Genomic DNA, 19539 nt, shown 5'->3' on the forward strand with positions numbered 1-19539 from the left:
GCTAAAGGGGGAGATGGGGAAGGAGGAGATGGGCATCTTCCACAGTGGTCAACGGGCCCTGACTCAGCTTTCTTTCTCTTGTTCAGCTGTAGACAACTGCAGGGAAGAATTCGGCTGAGAAAACCCGTTTGCATTTTTCACTCGAGATCCTCAGGGCAGACAGGAGCTGAACTCAGCCAGGAGTTGGGGTTCTCACATCAGGAAACCATTAGGGGAGGAGTGGGGAGTAGGAAGAGTGACACTGGGCCCAGGAGACCAATGTCTGAGTAGGGTCCTGACGGGTCCTGGAAAGGGTCAGATGTCCTGATGGACAGAAGTTGGAACAATTCCAGGTACATACCATCCGATGACTATTCCTAGAGGAGCCTTAGGGACACCCGCAGAGGGGCTCCACGCCTGAACCCCGGCCTCACCAGCCTCCTGTTGCTGGGCAGCAGCGGAAGCCTAGCTTTTCATGCACAGCCACCTCCCCACTGGTGACACAGAAGGCAGGAGAGGCTGCCTACGCCTACTCTGGGCCCTCTGGCTTAGCAGTGGATGCCAGAGAGCAAGGGGGCCTTCAAAGGAAAGGCGCCTCCCCGTCATACCCCCTTTCTACCCCACAGCCAATTTTTTTGCCTTAGAACTCTCTCCCCTTTGACAATGAAATCTTACCAGAAACCCAATATAAAAACTGACCAAGGCTGCAGAGGTGAAGGCCCAGAGCCCCACCACCTACTGTCTCCCGAGGGTCCCCCTCCCTGTGTCCCTAAGGCACCTTTCTGGAATTTGAGGCTCTGGGAAGAACTTGAAAATCAGTACTCTAGGGCAGCAGGAACTGCAGTTACCAGACTGAGATAGGAGCTGCCTGCCTCGGGAGGCTTTGTCCTGAGAAAGGAGGAGCACAGAGACACGGCATGGATCATGCACCATGCAGCCGGTGCAGATCGGGACCGAAGACCGTGCTGGTGCACGACAAAGGGCACCAGACTGGAAGTCAGGAAACCTGGAGTTTCAGCTGGACTCCACCATTTACTAGTCCTATTATCTGGAACATTATCATACAGCCTTCCTGGGCCTCAGTTTCCTTATCTGTAAAACTGGGATGATAATATTGACCCCGAGGGGTCATCGTGAGCACAGTATCTGACCAGGCAGACCTCAGTAAACATTAGCTGGGTCTGAAAGAAATCAGTGAGAGCTGGCGCCTTGGGTTCAATGTCCACCCCTCTGGGCCAACTTCAGATTCATCACGACACTGGCCGCACAGTAACTGTCAAGAGATGCTTGTCTACTCCTCAGGAAAAAACTTTGGTAAGAGAGTGCAAGGCTCAGCTCCTGGCGGGCTTGGGTCTGATCACACATTCTAGGGGACACGCCAGCGTGAATGTCTCCGAAGCGTACAACCTGTGATTCGGCACGAGGTTGGGAAAAGTCTTCGGGCAGAAAGAATGCCATGGAGCCTGACTCAGATGACCCAGACCACCAGCAGGCTACCAGCTGCCAGAATTATCCCGAAACACACATCTGTGCCATGAGGCCCAGAGCCAGTCAGCAGCTGCTCTCGGCGGGCCTGGGAAGGTTCCTTCCAGGCCTGTGCTCGTTGGGAACGACAGCATAGAAGGGCTCTCCCCCAACACACACTCAACCAGGTGCTGCTGGGAAGCCCCATAGCAGAGCTAAGGTCCAGGATATCCCCCCTTCCCTGAGTGACCAGATAGTGACAAAGAAAGGACAGGAAAAAAAGGGGGGGCAGCCCCCACATCTGAGCACAAAAGGGTCTCTGCCAACCCTCCTGTGACATGAAGGGGTCAACTCTTAAATCATGATACTGTGGAAGGGGCTGGATGTTAGTCATCCATTAACAGCCTCATTAGTGATTAACAGCCTGGGTGACAGATTAAAGCCCGGGGTAAGACCCGAGGGGAGGGGGTGATAAAGATAATCTGCACATGCTCAGCCGCGTTGCCTGAGCCGCCCAGCCAGGACTCCTCGGAGTCTCCTCCGCCTCCTGGTCCACTCTGTCTTCAACCACAGTGTTCGCCCAAGTTACTGTAACAAACTACAGCCCTTAATAGTTTTATTCTATTTCCAACAACCGCACAGTGAACTCCCTGCTAAGGACCACTCCACAGATAAAGAAACTTGTAGCCCATGGGTAAGGGGTGCCTGGAGATACCAGAGTTTTAAAGGCCGTCTGCTTCTACATCTGCCAATGCATACACTTCGTCCACACATGCCGGCCAAGTACTCAACCAGTCTCACAGGTGTATCTGCAGTAGTGGGAGACTTAGCTCTCTCCCTTCCATCTGGGGCCAGCTCTGGCTGTAGCTCTGTTCCCTCGGGCTTGTACCTCTTGGTCCTCCGTGGATCCACTGCTTAGAGAGCAATACTCTTCTACAGACTGCCTGTTAGCTATTGGGCAGCCTCCCAGGATGCCTCCCAAGTCACGATGGGGCTCAGTGACCCCAGTGCCTTCAACCCTTACTTAGGAAGTATAGACAGGAACCTCACACCATCACCTTCCATCTCCAGAACTTTCAGTCTCACAGAGCTTGGGTTCATAATACTTCAGAGTCTGACTGGTACAGAGCATGAGAAATGTCACCTTCCTTGTTCTGGAAGCCATGCTTCTTTTAATGCTGCCAAAAATCACATGACCTTCCTATCAGCCATGCCACTTTTAACTGTACACTGTATTTCTGTCAACCAAAGGTTTCCCCCCTTACAAAAGCTTTTTAACAACACCTCTACATCTAATATATGTTTAGTTGCTTTGGGGGACCATGTGTGGGGCACTGATAGGTATTCTAGCTAGACTTCCTGTTAGGATGCCCAACTAGCATTCTAGCCTTCTTATGTTTTTTAGGATCTCATTCCACACCCTTGAGAATTAACCACCTCTCCCTGCTTCCTGTCATCCAAGCCATTGATGAAAAAGGTGGAGAAGGCAGAGAGCCCTTCACCATCCTGGACCATCTCCCTCCAGATGGAGACAGGGCTATGTTCAACCAGTTACTAAAGCCTTAGCACCAAGCTCACGTTTTCCATCTTAATCCCAAGGGTATCATGAAAGACCTCACCAACGTCTTACTGACGTCCACATTTCCAAACCATCTAAATGTCCATCCTTGAGGAAGTGGCTAAATAAAAGGCTATTTGTCTACACAACAGAATTCTACGCAATAGTTTAAAAATATGGTAAATGTATTTATTACAAAACATACATTTTTATGTTGGCAGCATGTATAACAGTCTATTCTCAAAGGGCACAGAATCCCTCTGTAGGCAAAGAACTGTATGCATTCCGTGTAAACGCACAGAAAAAAGTCCAAGGTGACACACGCTCAAGTGATGTTACCTGTGAGACCAGGATTGGGGTGGTACCCAAGGAGATAAGGATCTAGATGTCAGTTTTTGTGAGAAGGCATTCACCTATTATATAACTAAAATAAAATCTTAAATCCCCCAGGTACAAGACATCTGGGGATTCCCACCATCCATCAGTTTACTGCTGGTTTCCAAAGGCAGAACAAGGCCAATGGAAAACAATTTGCGTCTAGTAAACACTGATCATTGTTTCCTGCCTGGATGCCGATAAACCCATCCCTTTCACAATTTGTTCAACGATCCTCCCTCCTCGCCCTTTGGAAAATCTTGCCCTTTGCAGCCGCTCACATCAACCTAGCAGATCTGGACCAAGCGGGTCAGTAATCTGTCTGCCCTGCGGCAAGACTCACCTGGGCTCGGGAATATGTTAGGAAGCTCTGTCAAAGTGAGCAAACAGTATAAACAAAGGCTACCTGGGCCACTCTGAAATGACCAGGGCTGCTGGCAAGGGTGGAGGGGTGGGGGGAATGACCATTCCCAGGGATGTTTCGGGGGTTTCCAAAGATCATGTCCCAAAGCAAGACAGCCGACAATGACCCTCCAGAGACATCCGGACAGAAGAACCCCCAAGTGAAGCACCTACGTGAAGCCCTGACCCCTGCTTTTAGAGCAGAGCCCTTATGTTAATCCCTCACAAAAGAGAGGAGGAGAAAGCACACCTTTCAGCGCATGGCACCTCGCTGCCCCTGCACCAAAGGGATGGCTTTGGTTTGTTCTCATGACCAGTGGATCCTGCTGGGCCAGGGATCTCGAAAAACGTGCCGTGGCTTAGGGAAGATGTCTGGCTGGCATAAATAAATGTGGTGGGGAAGAGAGGCAGGAGGGAGAGGAAGGTGTTCAATGCGGTATCATGGGGCACCCACCTGGATTCTTGTCTACCTTCCGTTTGTGGGAAGTCTTAGCAAATACATACAAACTCCAGACATCAGTATAAAAGTAAGGGTTAATCTATAAGGTTCCTTCTAACTCTGTGAAGTGGGGAGGCGGGGGGAAGGACACAAGAAAGGGAGGAAGAAGAGGAGAAAGGGAGAATGCCATAGCAGGTCTATGAAAATTTTTCTAGAAATGATCTGCTTGTCAAAACTGTTTTCCTTTATGTTTAACGAAAGCCTTCCTGGCTGCAGTTCGAACACACGATCCCCCGACAGCCCCGGTGAGTAAGGAGACGTCAGCTAGCACTCCCAGCTGCCTGGTCCCTGGCCCCTGCAGGTGCTCTCCTATGTGTGGCTCAGCAGCCTCCCCCTTTGCGAGGCCTCCCAGACCGGCCTCAGGGGGTGGCACTGCTCTTAATGACAGCCCCTCGCTCAGCCAGAACCACTGAGTTCCCAGAGTGGGATAAAGCAGGTCCTGGAGGGAGACGGGGGTCAGGGAAGAGTTCTGAGAAATATGTCGTGCCTCAGCCACCGCAGGCTTTAACATCGTATCACGGCGTACACGGAAGCACGTTGCTGTCTCTTCTGCACTATGGAGTGGAGCCAGCCAGTGGATGGACAGCTGCTTTGCTAGAAGGATCCAAATTTGCTCCTGTTTTTCTAAATTATCACAGGGAACAGACACGGCAAAACAACGAGCCCTCGTGGCAGGGGAGGAAAAGGGCAGGACACTAGACCCCTCTGCTCCACGGGATTCAGGGCAATTACTCCCCCTAGAGCTGAGTGGCCTGCACCAAGTTATTCCCAGATTTTGAGGTCAGGTATCCAGAATGGCAGGCCAACGTTCCTCCCCTCCCCGGCTACACTGCCTACTTAGTCAGGGGCTCTACCGGAGGGTCAGAGCCTCCTAGGAAAAAACCTTTACCTTCTCTCGAGCAAGGCTGCCTTTCCCGAAACTGCTACAGAGAGCCCCACGTCCAAGGGGTTTGCCAGCCTCTTACCTTCATCCCAAAGGACTGCATTCGGGTGGCCACCTCTCTTCCAATCCTGCCCAGGCCAAGAATTCCCAGGATCTTTCCATTTAGCTCTGTTCCCATGAACTGCAAGCAAACAAGCAAAAAGCAAGGAAGCCAAAGTGAGCAGCAGAGTGGACCCCAGGCACCGAGCCAGGCGGGGCGGGGCAAGACCGGCTACTCACCTTCTTCCGTTCCCATTTGCCGTCCTTCATGGAAGCCGTGGCCTGGGGAATCTGCCTGCAAGGACAGACACAGGCTCAGCTGGGGCCCACGCAGGAGGCAGGGCTTGAGGTCTGACCGGCCGCCTCTGACAGTCATTCCCCTGGGGGCCAGGCTCAGTCTGGGTCTGGAGCTCAGGTACAGAGACACCGAGGGGGGTCAAGGGAGTGGAGCAGAGGGAAACCGCCCAGCGAGGCCTGACAGGGGAGCCCTGGGATTTCTGTCTCCAGCCAGGACTCCGGGTCGAGGTTCTGATTCCACCTCAACCACCAAGTGACTCTAGGCATGTAAGAAGTCAGAGCCAATCCTCCAGGGTTCCCAGGGATAACGAATGGGGTATTGAGCGACTCTGAAGACATCAGGTTCATTAAGGAAGTTCAAGGATTTTCATTTTGTTTTTCCATCAAAGGCTGCCACCTGCATTTTCTACTGTATCAACAGACAGCTGGTTATTTAATTCTTCCTTACAGTTTCTTAAGCCGCAGCAGTCTCAGGCTACCCTAGGACGGGTGGGTGCCACGGTGCATACCAACTCCTACCCCAACACCCAGCCTATTTCCTCCTATTGGTTAAAACAAAGGTCTGAGTCTCCACCTGTTTTCTGGAGAGGACAAAGGAAGTTAGGGCAGAGTCAGAGGTGAGAGGGTAAGATTATGTCATCTAGGCTTCTCTGGAAGTGCAAAAGGGAGACAGGAAACAATGTTTAAAATGTTTAAGGAGTGGGGTGCTGGGTGGCTCAGTCAGTTAAACATCCAACTTCAGCTCAGGTCATGATCTCACAGTTCATGAGTTCGAGCCCAACGTCAGGCTCTACGAGGACAACCCAGTGCCTGGAGCCTTGCTTCGGATTCTGTGTCTCCCTCTCTCTCTGCCCCTTCCCCACACACACTCTGTCTCTCTCTCAAAAATAAATAAAAATTAAAAAAATGTTTAAGGAGTACCTTCTCTATTTTAGACACTCCATAAGAAATGCATAGACAAGGGGCACCTGGGTGGCTCAGTTGGTTAAGCATCTGACTCTTGGTTTTGGCTCAGGTCATGATCTCACGATTTGTGGGTTCGAGCCCTACATCGGGCTCCAAGCTAACAGCACGGAGCCTGCTTGGGATTCTCTCTCTCCTTCTCTTTCTGTCCCTCACCCCCTCCCCCGCCGCCGCCACTGCCGCCATGCAAGAGTGCTCTCGCTCTCTCTCTCAAAATAAAAAAATAAATTTAAAAAAATGCTTAGACACATCTTAGCACCTGTAATGCTCACAACATCTGCATGGAGAGAGACAAGGCGGGGACTAAACACCCTGAGCAGGCATCACCCATTGGAAGTAGCTGAATTGACTCAAAGCCAAGGAGGACATCACCCTCACAGTTAAACTCCAAAGTATTTAAATGCAGTCTTTCCCGCCAGTCACAAAACTCAGGGCGGTGTGTGTGTGTGTGCATGTGCACACCCACACAAGCACGAGTGTGTAAACAGAGAGATTCCAACATGCTGTTCATGTATCTCCATCTCACTGAATTCTTATAAAAAATACACTTCGTGGTCTACACATTGGCCGACACACTTCCATCTGAGGGCCGGTTGAGGGGGGCATCTGTGCCCCCGTGACGTCACGGGTAAGCTCACAAAGCTCAAGTAACACGCTTCACGGGGAGAAGCTCCCATCAGACCCATCAGGCCTCAGTAGTGGGTCCTCATTTCAGGAATGTCCCAAGGACAATGACTTGCCTTGAGGAAGTGCTTGCTTCTCAACAAAGCTAGCCTGATAACATGCTCTAACCTAGTGAGACAGAGCCCACGGCCTCCTCTCAGGTCTGGCTCACTGCTACCCCCGAGCCCTGCTATTTCCTCCTCTCTGCCCTCCTGAGCCCACAGTACCATCTAAGACAGGTGCATGTGGCACCATGGGGCACAAGACACTCCCAAGCCCCTCTAGCTGCTATACCCAGGCGCTCACGAGTCCTCCTCAGGCTTCGGGGTCCTCACAGGACCAGCCTGGGGAGGACCGTGATGGGGGCAAGGGGTCTCCCGAGAACCAAATGGTAGCCTCCTGACTCACAAAAGGAGAAGGTAAAGCGGGGGAGAGGTTGCATTCCCCTCTGTTTCTTTCTGTGTCACTGTTCTCCTGAACCTCAGGAACTCCTGCCATCTGTTCAAAGTCCCCCACTGTGAGGCCCATTCAGGCCCTGTCTCCACCCACACTGCCCAACACTCTCAACCTCACATCCACGGCTCCCACTGTGCTGTCGCTACCCTGCTGGAAAAGCAGTCTGACCAGACACACAAGAAGGTATGAGAGACTAGCCGTCTTCCTTCCTTCCTTCCTTCCTTCCTTTCCTTCCTTCCTTTCCTTTTCTTTCTTTCCTTCCTTCCCTTTCTTTCTCTTTCCTTTCTTTTCTTTCTTTCCTTCCTTTCTTTCTTTCCTTCCTTTCATTTCTTTTCCTTTCATTCCTTTCTTTCCTTCCTTACTTCCTTTTCTTTCTTTCTTTCTTTCTTTCTTTCTTTCTTTCCCTTTCTTTCTTTCTTTCTTTCTTTCTTTCTTTCTTTCTTCTTTTCTTTTCTTTCTTTCCCCCTTCCCTTCCCTTCCCTTCTTTCTTCCTTTCAGAAAGGCAGAGAGAGAGGGGGACAGAAGATCCGAAGCAGGCTCTGTGCTGACAGCAGTGAGCCCAATGCCAGGCTCAAACTCACAAAATGGGAGATCATCACCTGAGCCGAAGTTGGACACTCAACCGACTGAGCCACCCAGGCGTCCCACAGGGTGCTCATTTCTTAGTTTTGACGTATCTTTGATGAGTGAGGTTGTTGGATGAGAGGTTGGAAATTTCACTTCCTTGAAATCCTTCTACTTTAGTTGGGTCCTGGAACAGGAGAAAAATGATTCCTGGCTCCCAAGCCTTTCTTTCCACCTCCAGAGAAGAGTAAGAGAATTAATTAGATAGAAAGCTGATAGAGAAGTCCCTCATTCAAAAAACAAAAACACCACTGAATTTAACTGCACGAGGGAAACCAGGACATCAGGCTACTACAGTTGTCCAAGGGGAAATACACCCAGCCCCAAGGTTCTGGAAGCTGTAGACGGCCAGCTCAGGGACCCCATCCAGACTCTTTTCTCCAGTCTTTCCTCTTCACTGGCCATGAGTATCAGTGAATACCTAAGCGCTCCGGTAGGGGAAGAGTTAGAACAAAGGTCACTCCTCCAGACCCTGACCTCAAGGAGAACAGGTTTGAGAGGGAGAGAGAGTTAATTTCTCAGCCCTAGAAGCCTCAGGCCCGAGTAGAGGAGTAAAGAGCCCTGTCTGCCTAGGTCCCCCTGGTTTAAGGATCTAAGGGTGTGAGAAGGGACCCAGTGAACTTTCTGACCTGTCCACTGGCTCCTTGCCCTCCCCACTGACCACAGAAGTGCCTGAATGGCCTATTCAACAGCAGTGCTCAATACCATCGTTTTACTACCGAACACATTATGTGCACCATATCCATGAGTTCCTAAGCCGTCCCCTCTACTGAAGAGGCCTGCACTCCCAGAATTCCTGCTGGAAGAGCAAGACATGTGACCATTTGAGTTCTCTTGTGTTAAGAATCCACAGGTAGGTACAGGGATCCCAGAGCAGCTTTGCTCCATTATGTTACAATAAAGAGCTGTAGGGACAGTGACAGAGTGAAGTCCTGAAGGCCAGGGGAATCAGTGAGGGACACAGCCTAGCTGGGAGATCCAGAGAGAGCTTCCTAGATGAATTAATACTCCTGCTTCATCTTGAGAATAAGAGTTATCCAGAGAAAGATGATGGAGAAGACTAGTTAAAAATTGTGTATCAGAGGCACCTGGGTGGCTCAGTCAGTTAAGCGTTTGACTCTGCCTCAGATCATGATCTCGGGGTTCATGAGTTTGAGCCCTGTGTCAGGCCCTGTACTGACAGCTCGGAGCCTGGAGTGTGCTTCAGATTCTGTCTCTTTCTCTCTCTCTCTGCCTCTCCCCTGTGCTCTCTCTCAAAAATAAATAAACGTGAAAAAAATGTTTAGGGGCGCCTGGGTGGCTCAGTCAGTTAAGCGTCCGACTTTGGCTAAGGTCATGATCTCACAGTCTGTGAGTTCGAGCCCCATGTCGGGCTCTGTGCTGACAGCTCAGAGCCTGGAGCCTGCTTCAGATTCTGTGTCTCCCTCTCTCTCTGCCCCTCCCCTCCTCATGCTCTGTCTCTCTCTGTCTCAAAAATAAATAAAAACATTAAAAAAATATTTAAAAAAATTTAAATCTCAGCCTTATCATTACAAAAGATGTATCAATATTTCAATATTGGCAAATTGGTTATGACCAATCCACCATACTAATGTAAGGTATTAATAATAGGGGAGGCTGAGTATGAAGTATATGGGAACTCTACTATCTTTACAACTTTTCTGTGTATCTAAAACTCTGAAAATAAAAAGTTTATTGGGGCACCTGGGTGGTCCAGTCAGTTAAGCGTTCTGACTCTTGATTTCGGTTCAGGTCATGATCACACGGGTCATGGGATCAAGTCTCAGGTCATGACAGCATGGAGCTTGCTTGGGATTCTCTCTCCCTCTCTCTGCCCATACACCTCTCTCTCTCTCTCTCAAAATAGAAAAATAAACTTAAAAAAAAAAAGTTTATTTAAAAAATCGCTATGCCAAGTCTCACCCATGCCAATTAAATCAGAATTTTGGGGGTGCAAGCCAGGCATTAGTATTATCATCTCAGATGATATCAATATGCAACAAAGTTTGGGAACCTGTGGTGTTATGAGAAGTCCCTGAGGCGTGGAGGCTGTAACATTTTGGCATTAGTTCACTCAAAAATGTTCCCAAGTAAATAAAAATGTTGAGCATTTCTTCTATTTTACATCTATGTGAAGTTAAATTAAAAAAAATTTTTTTTTTGTTTAATGTTTATTTATTTTTGAAAGAGAGAGAGAGAGAGTGTGTGTGAGTGGGGGCGGGGCAGAGAGAGAGGGAGACACAGAATCTGAAGCAGGCTCCCGCCTCTGAGCTGTCAGCACAGAGCCCGACGCGGGGCTCGAACCCCCAAACCATGAGATCATGACCTGAGCCAAAGTTGGAGGCTTACCTGACTGAGCCACCCAAGCGCCCCTAGTTGAATTTTTAATAACGAGTGTGATAAAAATAAAGTAATGGAATGACTTGGGGAAAAAAAAAGAGATAATCGGGAAGGATATTCCAGGGAGCAGAAACCTTATTTTTGAGGCTTAGAGTTCGAAAAGCCAGAGGGTGGCATAGACAGCAGGAAACGACGAAGGAGCGTTCCGTAAAGGACTAATGGCCTTGACGCATTTTTAGCAGTCTGCGTGTCACCAAGCGTTTCCGGGTCACTTTGTTTGGGGAGGTCATAACAACTGACACACCAGAGAGACTGGCTCCACTCAGGAGTCAGGGACTTACCTGGCCAGGCACATGATCATCCCGCAGGTGAGCTCCGCAGCACTGAGGCTGTTCCCATTGGGGGTGCTGAAGAGCAAAGGAGAGAGGGGACTTCAGTAGGTCCAGACCCCATATCCCCACTCCTGTCCCGGCAGAAAGCCTTGAGTGCGGTGTGCTGGCGCTCCCGCCCTCTCACCTCACCCGCTCTTACAACCTCCAGCCCCATGCCTCCCCCCTGGGTTCTCCGATGGACCCCTCCCCTAATCCCAAGGCTAGAAGACAACCCCCTTGCCCTGACTCTATGTTTTCATGCAGAGGGACGTCCATTAGAGAAACATAGCTGGCCTCTTGACTCAAACTCGCTTCTCTGCAGGCAGAGAAGTGTCTCACTCGATGGGAAGATATAGATGTGGCTCAGTCCTTTTCTTTGCTCTCCTTTCAGGAACTACTTGCCTACAGGAGACCCAGATTCCCGCTGTTCTGTGTCATCTGTCTTACCGGGGCTGCGCCCGAGATGGGTGAGCAAGTCCATCAGATTCAGGTCAGCCCACTGGCCACACACCTTCATCAAGTTGCCCAGCCTGGCTTCTATCAATCACAAAGCTAGTATTTTTACCGCCACCTGACTGACTTCTCCTCCTATCTCTCAACAAGTTCTGAAGTGAGAAAGCTTCCTCACACCTTCACACACACAGCAATGCTGACTCTGCCCATTTCACAGACAGGAGAATAGAGCTGAAACTCACACAGGTATTTTTCTTTTCTCAAAGTCTCTTTGTTTTTTTTTGTGGGGTTTTTTTTTTTGTTTGTTTTTTGTTTTTTGTTTTTGGAATAGTTTATTAAAACACATATAGGGGCGCCTGGGTGGCTCAGTCGGTCAAACGGCCGACTTCAGCTCGGGTCATGATCTCGCGGTCCGTGAGTTCGAGCCCCGCGTCGGGCTCTGTGCTGACAGCTCAGAGCCTGGAGCCTGTTTCAGATTCTGTGTCTCCCTCTCTCTGACCCTCCCCTGTTCATGCTCTGTCTCTCACTGTCTCAAAAATAAATAAATGTTAAAAACAAAACCAAACAAAAAAAAAACACATATTCACTGCTTCTTGGCCTTCTGGCTAAGATCAAGTGTAACACACATGTTTAGCCTCCTTTTTCCTTTATTGGATCTTTCCATCTCTGGAAATGAAAGTTACAAGGAGGAAAAAAATTAAGAGATCCTACCAATCCTACAAAAAAAAAAAAAAAAAAAAGGTCAAGATAAAAGGATTCTCAGAGCCTGTCTTTCCACCTATCAAAAAGGCTAGACTGGGATGCTAGAGGAGGGGCAGGACTGGGGGCACTGCCTCTGTGTCCAGGGCAAGAACATAGGATGGGCTATGACCAATTAACCCCTCCACTATAGGAGGAATCGGAGGGAAGGGAGGGCAAGATTTTGAGGACACAGCGTCCCAAGGGAAGGGAAGAGGCTGGAGAACAAAGATGTGGGCTAGAATAACCTTGCCACACCGTCTAAGTGCCAGACGGGAGCCAGAGGCAAGTGTGGCCTAGCCCTGGCACGCAGTCGTGACCTCTGCTCTGAGTTTCTGCAAAAACAGCTCTATCAGGACCCCTTTCCTGTTGGCCCTGGAGTGTGAAAGGGCAGCTGGGCTCCTGCCTGCAGAAGGGTGAAGGGAGGTGAGGAAGGGAAAGAATATAGTCGCTCAACAAGCAAAGGCTGTGCTCGGCCAAGCAGAGCCCAGGAAAACCTGACCCCAGATGCAGTGGAGGGGAAGGGGCAACGCTGGAGTAGGGAACGCAGACAGATGCACTAACATTCTTCCGTTTCCTGAACCAGGCTGCTGCTCAAACATCTGTGGGGTGGGTTTGGGAAGTGATTTGCGATTACAAAGAGAGCCTCCTGGTCAAAAACCTGGGGCACCACTATGCTATGAGCACGGACCACCTGTCTGGGCTCAGCCTGGACCAGCCATCCTCTTGAAAGCCTCCTACTCTGTCCTGGCCTTCTTGAAGTTTTCCCCTCCCCGCTCGTGGTGAGCCTCCACATGCTCTCCCGGGCTCCTCGACTTACTTCATGACCAGAACGCCCTTCCTGGTGGCAGCCTCCAGGTCGACGTTGTCCACACCCGTGCCGGCCCTGCCCACCACCTGGAGCCTCTCTGCTGCGTTGATGACATCAGCAGTCACCTTGGTGGCTGAGCGGACGATGAGGCCTTCACAATCCTGAGGCAGAAGAAACATCTGGGTCCACAGTCGGTCTTCCAGACCTCCTAGCACCTCTTTGCCCAAAGTGGGAGTTCTTGCCTGCCAGCTGACTTTGGATATATTCAGAGTAAGGAAGGGTCCGCCGTTAGTCAGGCCTGGAGTCAAGTCCCGGCTCCCTCCCCTAAGAGCTCAGAATTTGAGATCTGGCCTCCTCCAGTGCATGAGGAAATGAGCGAGGATAGGTATCGCACCTGGCAGGCTCTCTGGCCCCACTCAACGGACATGACCTCCTCCATCAGACACTGCCCCGCTCAACAGACATGACCTCTTCCATGGGACACTGCTGCTGAATGGAGAGGTGGGACCAAGTTCTACTTTGTAAGCCCCTATGACTGGCACATGCGAAGCACTCAGTAAGTGCTGGCTGGCTGAGCGACTAAAAAGTGAGGAAAAGACAAACTGTTGAAAGAAAGACATTTCCTAAAATAGAGACCAAAGTAAGAGGACGAAGGGAGAACAGTTCAACCAGTCTATAGCTGTTGAGAAACACAAGCCGTTTTAGACTAAAAAGTATGCATACTTTCTGGATGCATTGAAGCCGCTTTACTTGTGCTAAGTTAGACCTCAAGACAAGCTTTCTTGGGCTCTTCCAGAATCCTGTGATATGTTCTCTGAATAAGGATACTGTTGCCCAAACACTCAGTGAGAGTCCCCAGGAAATGGGCCAGGTGCACGGGGGCCTGCTCTGCCCCAAACTGGCTATCCGGGGCTGCTGAGGAGGCAAGTGCTGTTGCAAAAGCAGGAAGCTGGGGATCGGGAGGCTGGGGTTCCAGTTCCAGGTCTGCCAAAGTTAAGGCGGGTCACGGTGCTAAGCCACCTCCCCCACCCCTGGTCTTCACCTGTAAAGTAAGAGGGACAGAGCAGACGCCCCACGTCTGATCTGACCCCACTGATATAAGCCACTCCGCCATTTCCCCCGGCAGAGCTCTCACCTGGAAGCCATGAGAACCTTCTCCCTTCCCTGCCCACCACACACACTGGGAGGACAGAGAAAGGCCACTGTATCCGGCTCCCTGGGCTCCGCACGGGGGTCTTCTAAGCACTGGAATGACTGGTCAGTTGTAAAATTATTCCTCGGGAGGTGCTTATGCCTCATGCATGCTCCCTGGTGGGGGGGGCTGTGCCTGACCACAGAGAGCCCTTTCACGTCCACAGTTCTGAAATAGAACCTCAAAATGTGAGACTCCAAGGAACACGTGACCAGCCTCTGGTCCAACTGCATTTCACAGATGAGAAACAGAAGCCTGACAAAATTCAAGATGCCCGTGTCCCCTCTTCCTGCCCTTTTCATGCCTTCCTTCCACCTATGGGGTGCCTGGTAGGTATGTAGCCGGCATTATGCTAGACTCCGTCAACACAAGAGGAGTAAGTCATAGTCCCACCCCTCAAGGAGCTCACAGTGACAGACATGCCAAAACTCACCATTACGCATGTATGCTGTGACCTCGGAACATACAAGGCACATGCACACGGAAAAGTTAGAGGAACCGAACAGGAACCACCCCATCTGGGCTCACTGCCAACACTGGCCAACGCCAGGGAGAATCTCGAGGGTGCTTGAAATTCCTCCCTATAAAGCAGCCTCGTTGGACATGAGCCAATGCCTGGGCACATGGGGACACTGCTGACTGTCCCACATTCAAGTCCACTGCTCTTGGCTCCAAAGCAAAGGATCCCCATGCCTGGCCACCCACTACCAACTTTTCCAGGTACAGCGAACTTCTCTTCCATGAAACCTTTGCCAACAACCCTGGATTTAACATCACTCCCTCCTCCTATTTTTGTATCATCTGTTTTACAGTCGGGTGTTCTCGGTCTGACCTGCAATTTGGTCTCTTCATCTATATGTTACATCTCTAAAGCAGGTTATTTTAATAGCTGATAACTTACTTTTTAAAATACCTTATTATTTTGATAGCTGGAATACTCCATTGAATAAATGAATTCAGTGATTTGAGAGGCCATGGAAACCTACCCTCACCATTCTCCCCACCACCACCTTCCTTCCCTAAATAATTCAAACATGTCACATGATCAAAAATGCACCACTGTAGGGGTGCTTGTGTGGCTCAGTCGGTTGAGCATCCGACTTCAGCTCAGGTCATGATCTCGCGGTCCGTGAGTTTGAGCCCCACATAGAGCTCTGTGCTGGCAGCTCAGAGCCTGGAGCCTGCTTCATTCAGATTCTGTGTCTCCCTCTCTGCACCTCTCCAGCTCATACTTTTGTCTGTCTCAAAAATAAATAAACATTAAAAAAAATTTTTTTTTTAAATCCACCACTGGAAATTCCTTCTCCTGTCTGTGATAAGGAGGCAGAAGACCTATACAACAGCATTCAAGAGTTCTGTGAGCATAAGAGTAAGTCAAGGGGTGCCTGGGTGGCTCAGTTGGTTAAGCGTCTGACCTTTGGTTTCCACTCAGGTCATGATCTCACAGTCTGTGAGTTTGAGTCACGATTGGGCTCTGTGCTGACAGTATGGAGCCCGCTTGGGATTCTCTCTTTCCTCTCTCTCTCGAAAATAAACTAATAAACTTTAAAAAAAAAATTAAAAAAGAAAAAGAAAGAAAGGATAAGTTAGGAGAGAACCAGGGCGAAAATGTTCAGAAACTGACAAATTGCTCAACAGAACCAAATGGGTACCTGGCAAACAGAGCCATGTGTGCCTGGAATAGACAAGCAGATCTGTGTCTGTCTGGGAATTGAGAAAATGATAAAGATAGTATTCAAACTGATGGGGATAGGAAGAGCTATGTGATACATGGTATGAGGTAAATTTAGAAAAAATAAATAAATTTCTATCTCACTATAGATTTTTAAAAATCCAGAAGAATTAAAGAATTTTTTTAAAGATAAGCATTAGGGGGCACCTAGGTGGCTCAGTCGGTTAAGAGTTCGACTTCAGCTGAGGTCATGATCTCACGGTTCAGGAGTCCCAGCCTGGCATGGGGCTCTGTGCTGACGGTTCAGAGCCTGGAGCCTGCTTTGGATTCTGTGTCTCCCTCTCTCTCTCTGTCCCTCCCCACCCCCCACTCAAAAGTAAGTAAACATTAAAAAAATAATAAATAAATAAATAAAAGCAGATAAGCATTAGAAGAAAATGTAAGGGGATAGTTTTATGATCTCAGGATGGGGAAACTTCATAAGCAAGGCCCAAATCCCAGAAACCCTAAAAGAAAACACTGACAAATTTGATAACTTTTCAAATGTAAATTTCTTCCTTTCTTTCATCCTTCCTTTTTTTTTTTTTTTTTTTTTTTTAAAAGTAAGCTCTAAACCCCAGGACCCCAGAGATCAAGATCAAGAGGCTCAGCCTCTACCATCTTTTAAATGTAAATTTCTTATGGAAAAAATCCCCTAAACAAAGTTAAAGGAAAGTGATGCGTTAACATACGGAAAAACTCTTTGCACCATGTATAGCAGAACAAAGACTCAACACCAAAAATAATAAAGGCTTCTTACAAATCTTTCTTTTTTTTAATGTTTATTTATTTATTTATTTTTATTTTTATTTTTTTAATTTTTTTTTTAATGTTTATTTATTTTTGAGACAGAGAGAGACAAAGCATGAACGGGGGAGGGGCAGAGAGAGAGGGAGACACAGAATCCAAAGCAGGCTCCAGGCTCTGAGCTGTCAGCACGGAGCCCGACGCGGGGCTCGAACTCACGGACCGTGAGATCGTGACCTGAGCTGAAGTCGGACGCTTAACCGACTGAGCCACCCAGGCGCCCCTAATGTTTATTTATTTTTGAGAGAGAGAGAGAGAGAGAGAGAGAGCATGAGCGGGGGACAGCAGACAGAGAGGGAGATACAGAATCGGAAGCAGGCTCCAGGCTATGGGCTGTCAGCACAGAGCTCGATGCAGGGCTCGAACCCACAAGCCATGAGGAGATCATGACCTGAGCCAGAGTCGGATGCTTAACCAACTGCACTACCTCGGCACCCCAATCAGCACATATTTCTTGAGAGCTTCCTGGTGACCCCTCAAAACCCCTGCACTTCTAGGTACCATCCCCTCCTCAGGTCACAGGTCAACCCTCCAAGACCTGGGTCCAAGCTGCCGGCTCCTCTACTAGGCAAACCGCAGCCCCGTGTCAATCCGCCCACGTCCTCCGTGCAGTTTGCTGTGACTACAACTTTCTTCTCCGGTGTCCTGCAGTCCATTTTGGCACCTCTCAATGCTGCACCCACTCTGTCTGCCGTCTAATGCTCTCTGCAGCTGCCTTAGAGCTGGAAAACAGCCAGTGTTCTGCTGGATTTATAGCTGTTCCGGACAAAACTATGCTAACTCAGCAGTGGAAAGCTGTTCACGTTTCTCAAGTTCAAACCTGCTTCCTTTCCCAAAGAGGACAGGTTTGGCCTTGAGGGTGATGCTAGCTAGCATTGCTGGTGCCTCTGACTTAAATCTCGAGGGAAGCGGAACTCTCCAGGTCATGTTCCCCAGCTACAGAGAATGCAGGGAGATGCTGTTTAGCACAATGTGTGCCATCCTGATTAAGTACATGGCTACCTTAACTGTTGCAAATTACATCCCTGTGCAAAGGCTGGGAACTTGCTATTTTAACGGAGCCTTTCAAAGGATGGAATCTTGCATGGAAGTTTTTCCCCTTATCTTTCTTAAAATTCTGAGATAAAGATGTAAATGTGCTCAGTAAGTTAAATGCATTACTACTAGCATGTGATTTAGTGGTTTCTGACCGGCACTGCTATTCAATAGAGCAGAAGAAAAATCTATGTATTACTAAGTTTATTATTCCAAGACAGTGTTTTCCAAACTGTTTTGACTAAGACTTACAGTAAGAAATATCTATTTAAGTTGTGATTTTACGCTCACTAACCACATAGGGACAAGTGCCCACATCATTGAAACAAATTTCATGACATAATACTCAGCCTATCTGCCCTCCTCCCTGCTACTTACTTTGTTTTTTTAAAATGCTAATCATGACCCACAAAACCAGCTACCCGCTACCCACAGCATGCGGGGATCTGCTTTGAGTCTGAAAAGCACCATTCTCAGGGGTCATTGTACTTTCTCACCACGGAGCCAGTGAGAGCAAACTGTGCCTGCCCTGAACAGCGAAGAGTGGGTACAGAGGCCAGGCCTGGGCCGGCAATGCGCTCCAGCTTCCCTCCGCGTTAAGAAGATTTTAAATGGGAGAGGGCAGGAGGCACTAACACAGATCCTTCTCCACCCAGAGTAAAAAAGACACTGTGGATACGAGGCCCCTCCAGGGGGCTGCCTAGATCGACTAATTGATGTTCTGAAGTGAATGTTTTACAAAGACAGTCACGAAGGCTTGGGGGGCTCCAACAGCCCAGCAAGACAGATGCCGGCCAGTAGCTGACAAAACACCCCTCCTCTCCTGCCAGGATCTGTCAGTGCCTTTAAGATGTCCTTCCAAGTTGTAGCTCCAGACTCCAGCAACCCACCCAGCCAACTTCTCAACTTCATGGAACCCCTCCAGTACTGGTGAGGCCTGGATTCTGCTCAGTTCTGCCTGTATCCCCGCACCCTGTCCCTCCCTGGAAATCCTAGAAATTAGGACTTCTAATTTCCACAGGAAAGCTGCAAAGCCCAAGGGAGGCCACTCTTCCCAACCTGGTGCTCTGGCGGAGTCGAGGGTCAGAAGCTGGTCTAGAGGCCACAGCACTACCTTCTGGCCACTGCCGAGTCAAGGCCACTGACAGCACCCATACAAAAGAGAAGGAGACAAGCTGAAGTGCCTGCCTCCCATCCGGCCCTACCTTGGATCTGGTCCTGAGCCCTTGTCCCCCACCCCCATTCAGACCGATCAGCCCCCTTGTCTCCACTTTTGCAGCAGCAGAACAGGCAGAAGGTAGGTTGCCGGGTGGTCTCACTTGGCACTCAAGTACTGTGTCATCTGGTCAATACTCTCGGGAGTGATGGCCAGGCTCCCTAACTAGTCCACACACCTCTTGAAGGCAGGGACCAGGCAGACACTTCTCTAAGAACAAGACGGGGTCTGGATACCCAGATACACCACCGTGGCGGTGCAGGGCTGGGGCGGACGGGGAGGGACACGCAGATACGAGGGCAGAGAGGGAGCACAGGCAGCTTCCAGGACATGTGGTTCCGGCACAGCGAAAGCAACTGCTGCCGCCTCTGTGGTTTGCTTCAAGGGGCCCTCCGAGGAGAAAATGGAGGGGGTGGATGTGCGCCGGGGTTGAGCGAGGTTGGTAGAAGGCGGCACTGCGGGGCTGTGGGAGTTGGGGGTGGGAGAGAATACAGTGGGGCGCGGACGGGGCGGGGGGGTGGAGCGGAACTAGTGAAGAGCTCACAAAGTAAGTGCCCTAAGGTTGCACGAGGTCACCAAACCTCACCGGACCAAGGCAGAGGAAGACTTGAAGCAGATTGCGCTAACTGTGCAGCACGGCAAACTGATACATGTCTGAGAAAG

General features: G+C 49.7%; 1 protein-coding gene across 1 annotated transcript in view; it reads right to left on the minus strand.

The window, feature by feature from the left end:
• PHGDH (phosphoglycerate dehydrogenase) overlaps nucleotides 1–19539 on the minus strand; it is a 32969-nt gene that overhangs the window by 12343 nt on the left and 1087 nt on the right. Inside the window, exons 2-5 of the mRNA XM_060621724.3 lie at nucleotides 12925–13076; nucleotides 10884–10949; nucleotides 5440–5494; nucleotides 5243–5341 (exon numbers count right to left, since the gene is read on the minus strand). Coding sequence (XP_060477707.3) covers nucleotides 5243–5341; nucleotides 5440–5494; nucleotides 10884–10949; nucleotides 12925–13076 — 372 coding nt within the window. The remainder of the gene's footprint in view (nucleotides 1–5242; nucleotides 5342–5439; nucleotides 5495–10883; nucleotides 10950–12924; nucleotides 13077–19539) is intronic.

The sequence above is a fragment of the Panthera onca genome, chromosome C1 (assembly GCF_046562875.1).
Source record: "Panthera onca isolate mPanOnc1 chromosome C1, mPanOnc1 haplotype 2, whole genome shotgun sequence".
NCBI lineage: Eukaryota > Metazoa > Chordata > Mammalia > Carnivora > Felidae > Panthera > Panthera onca.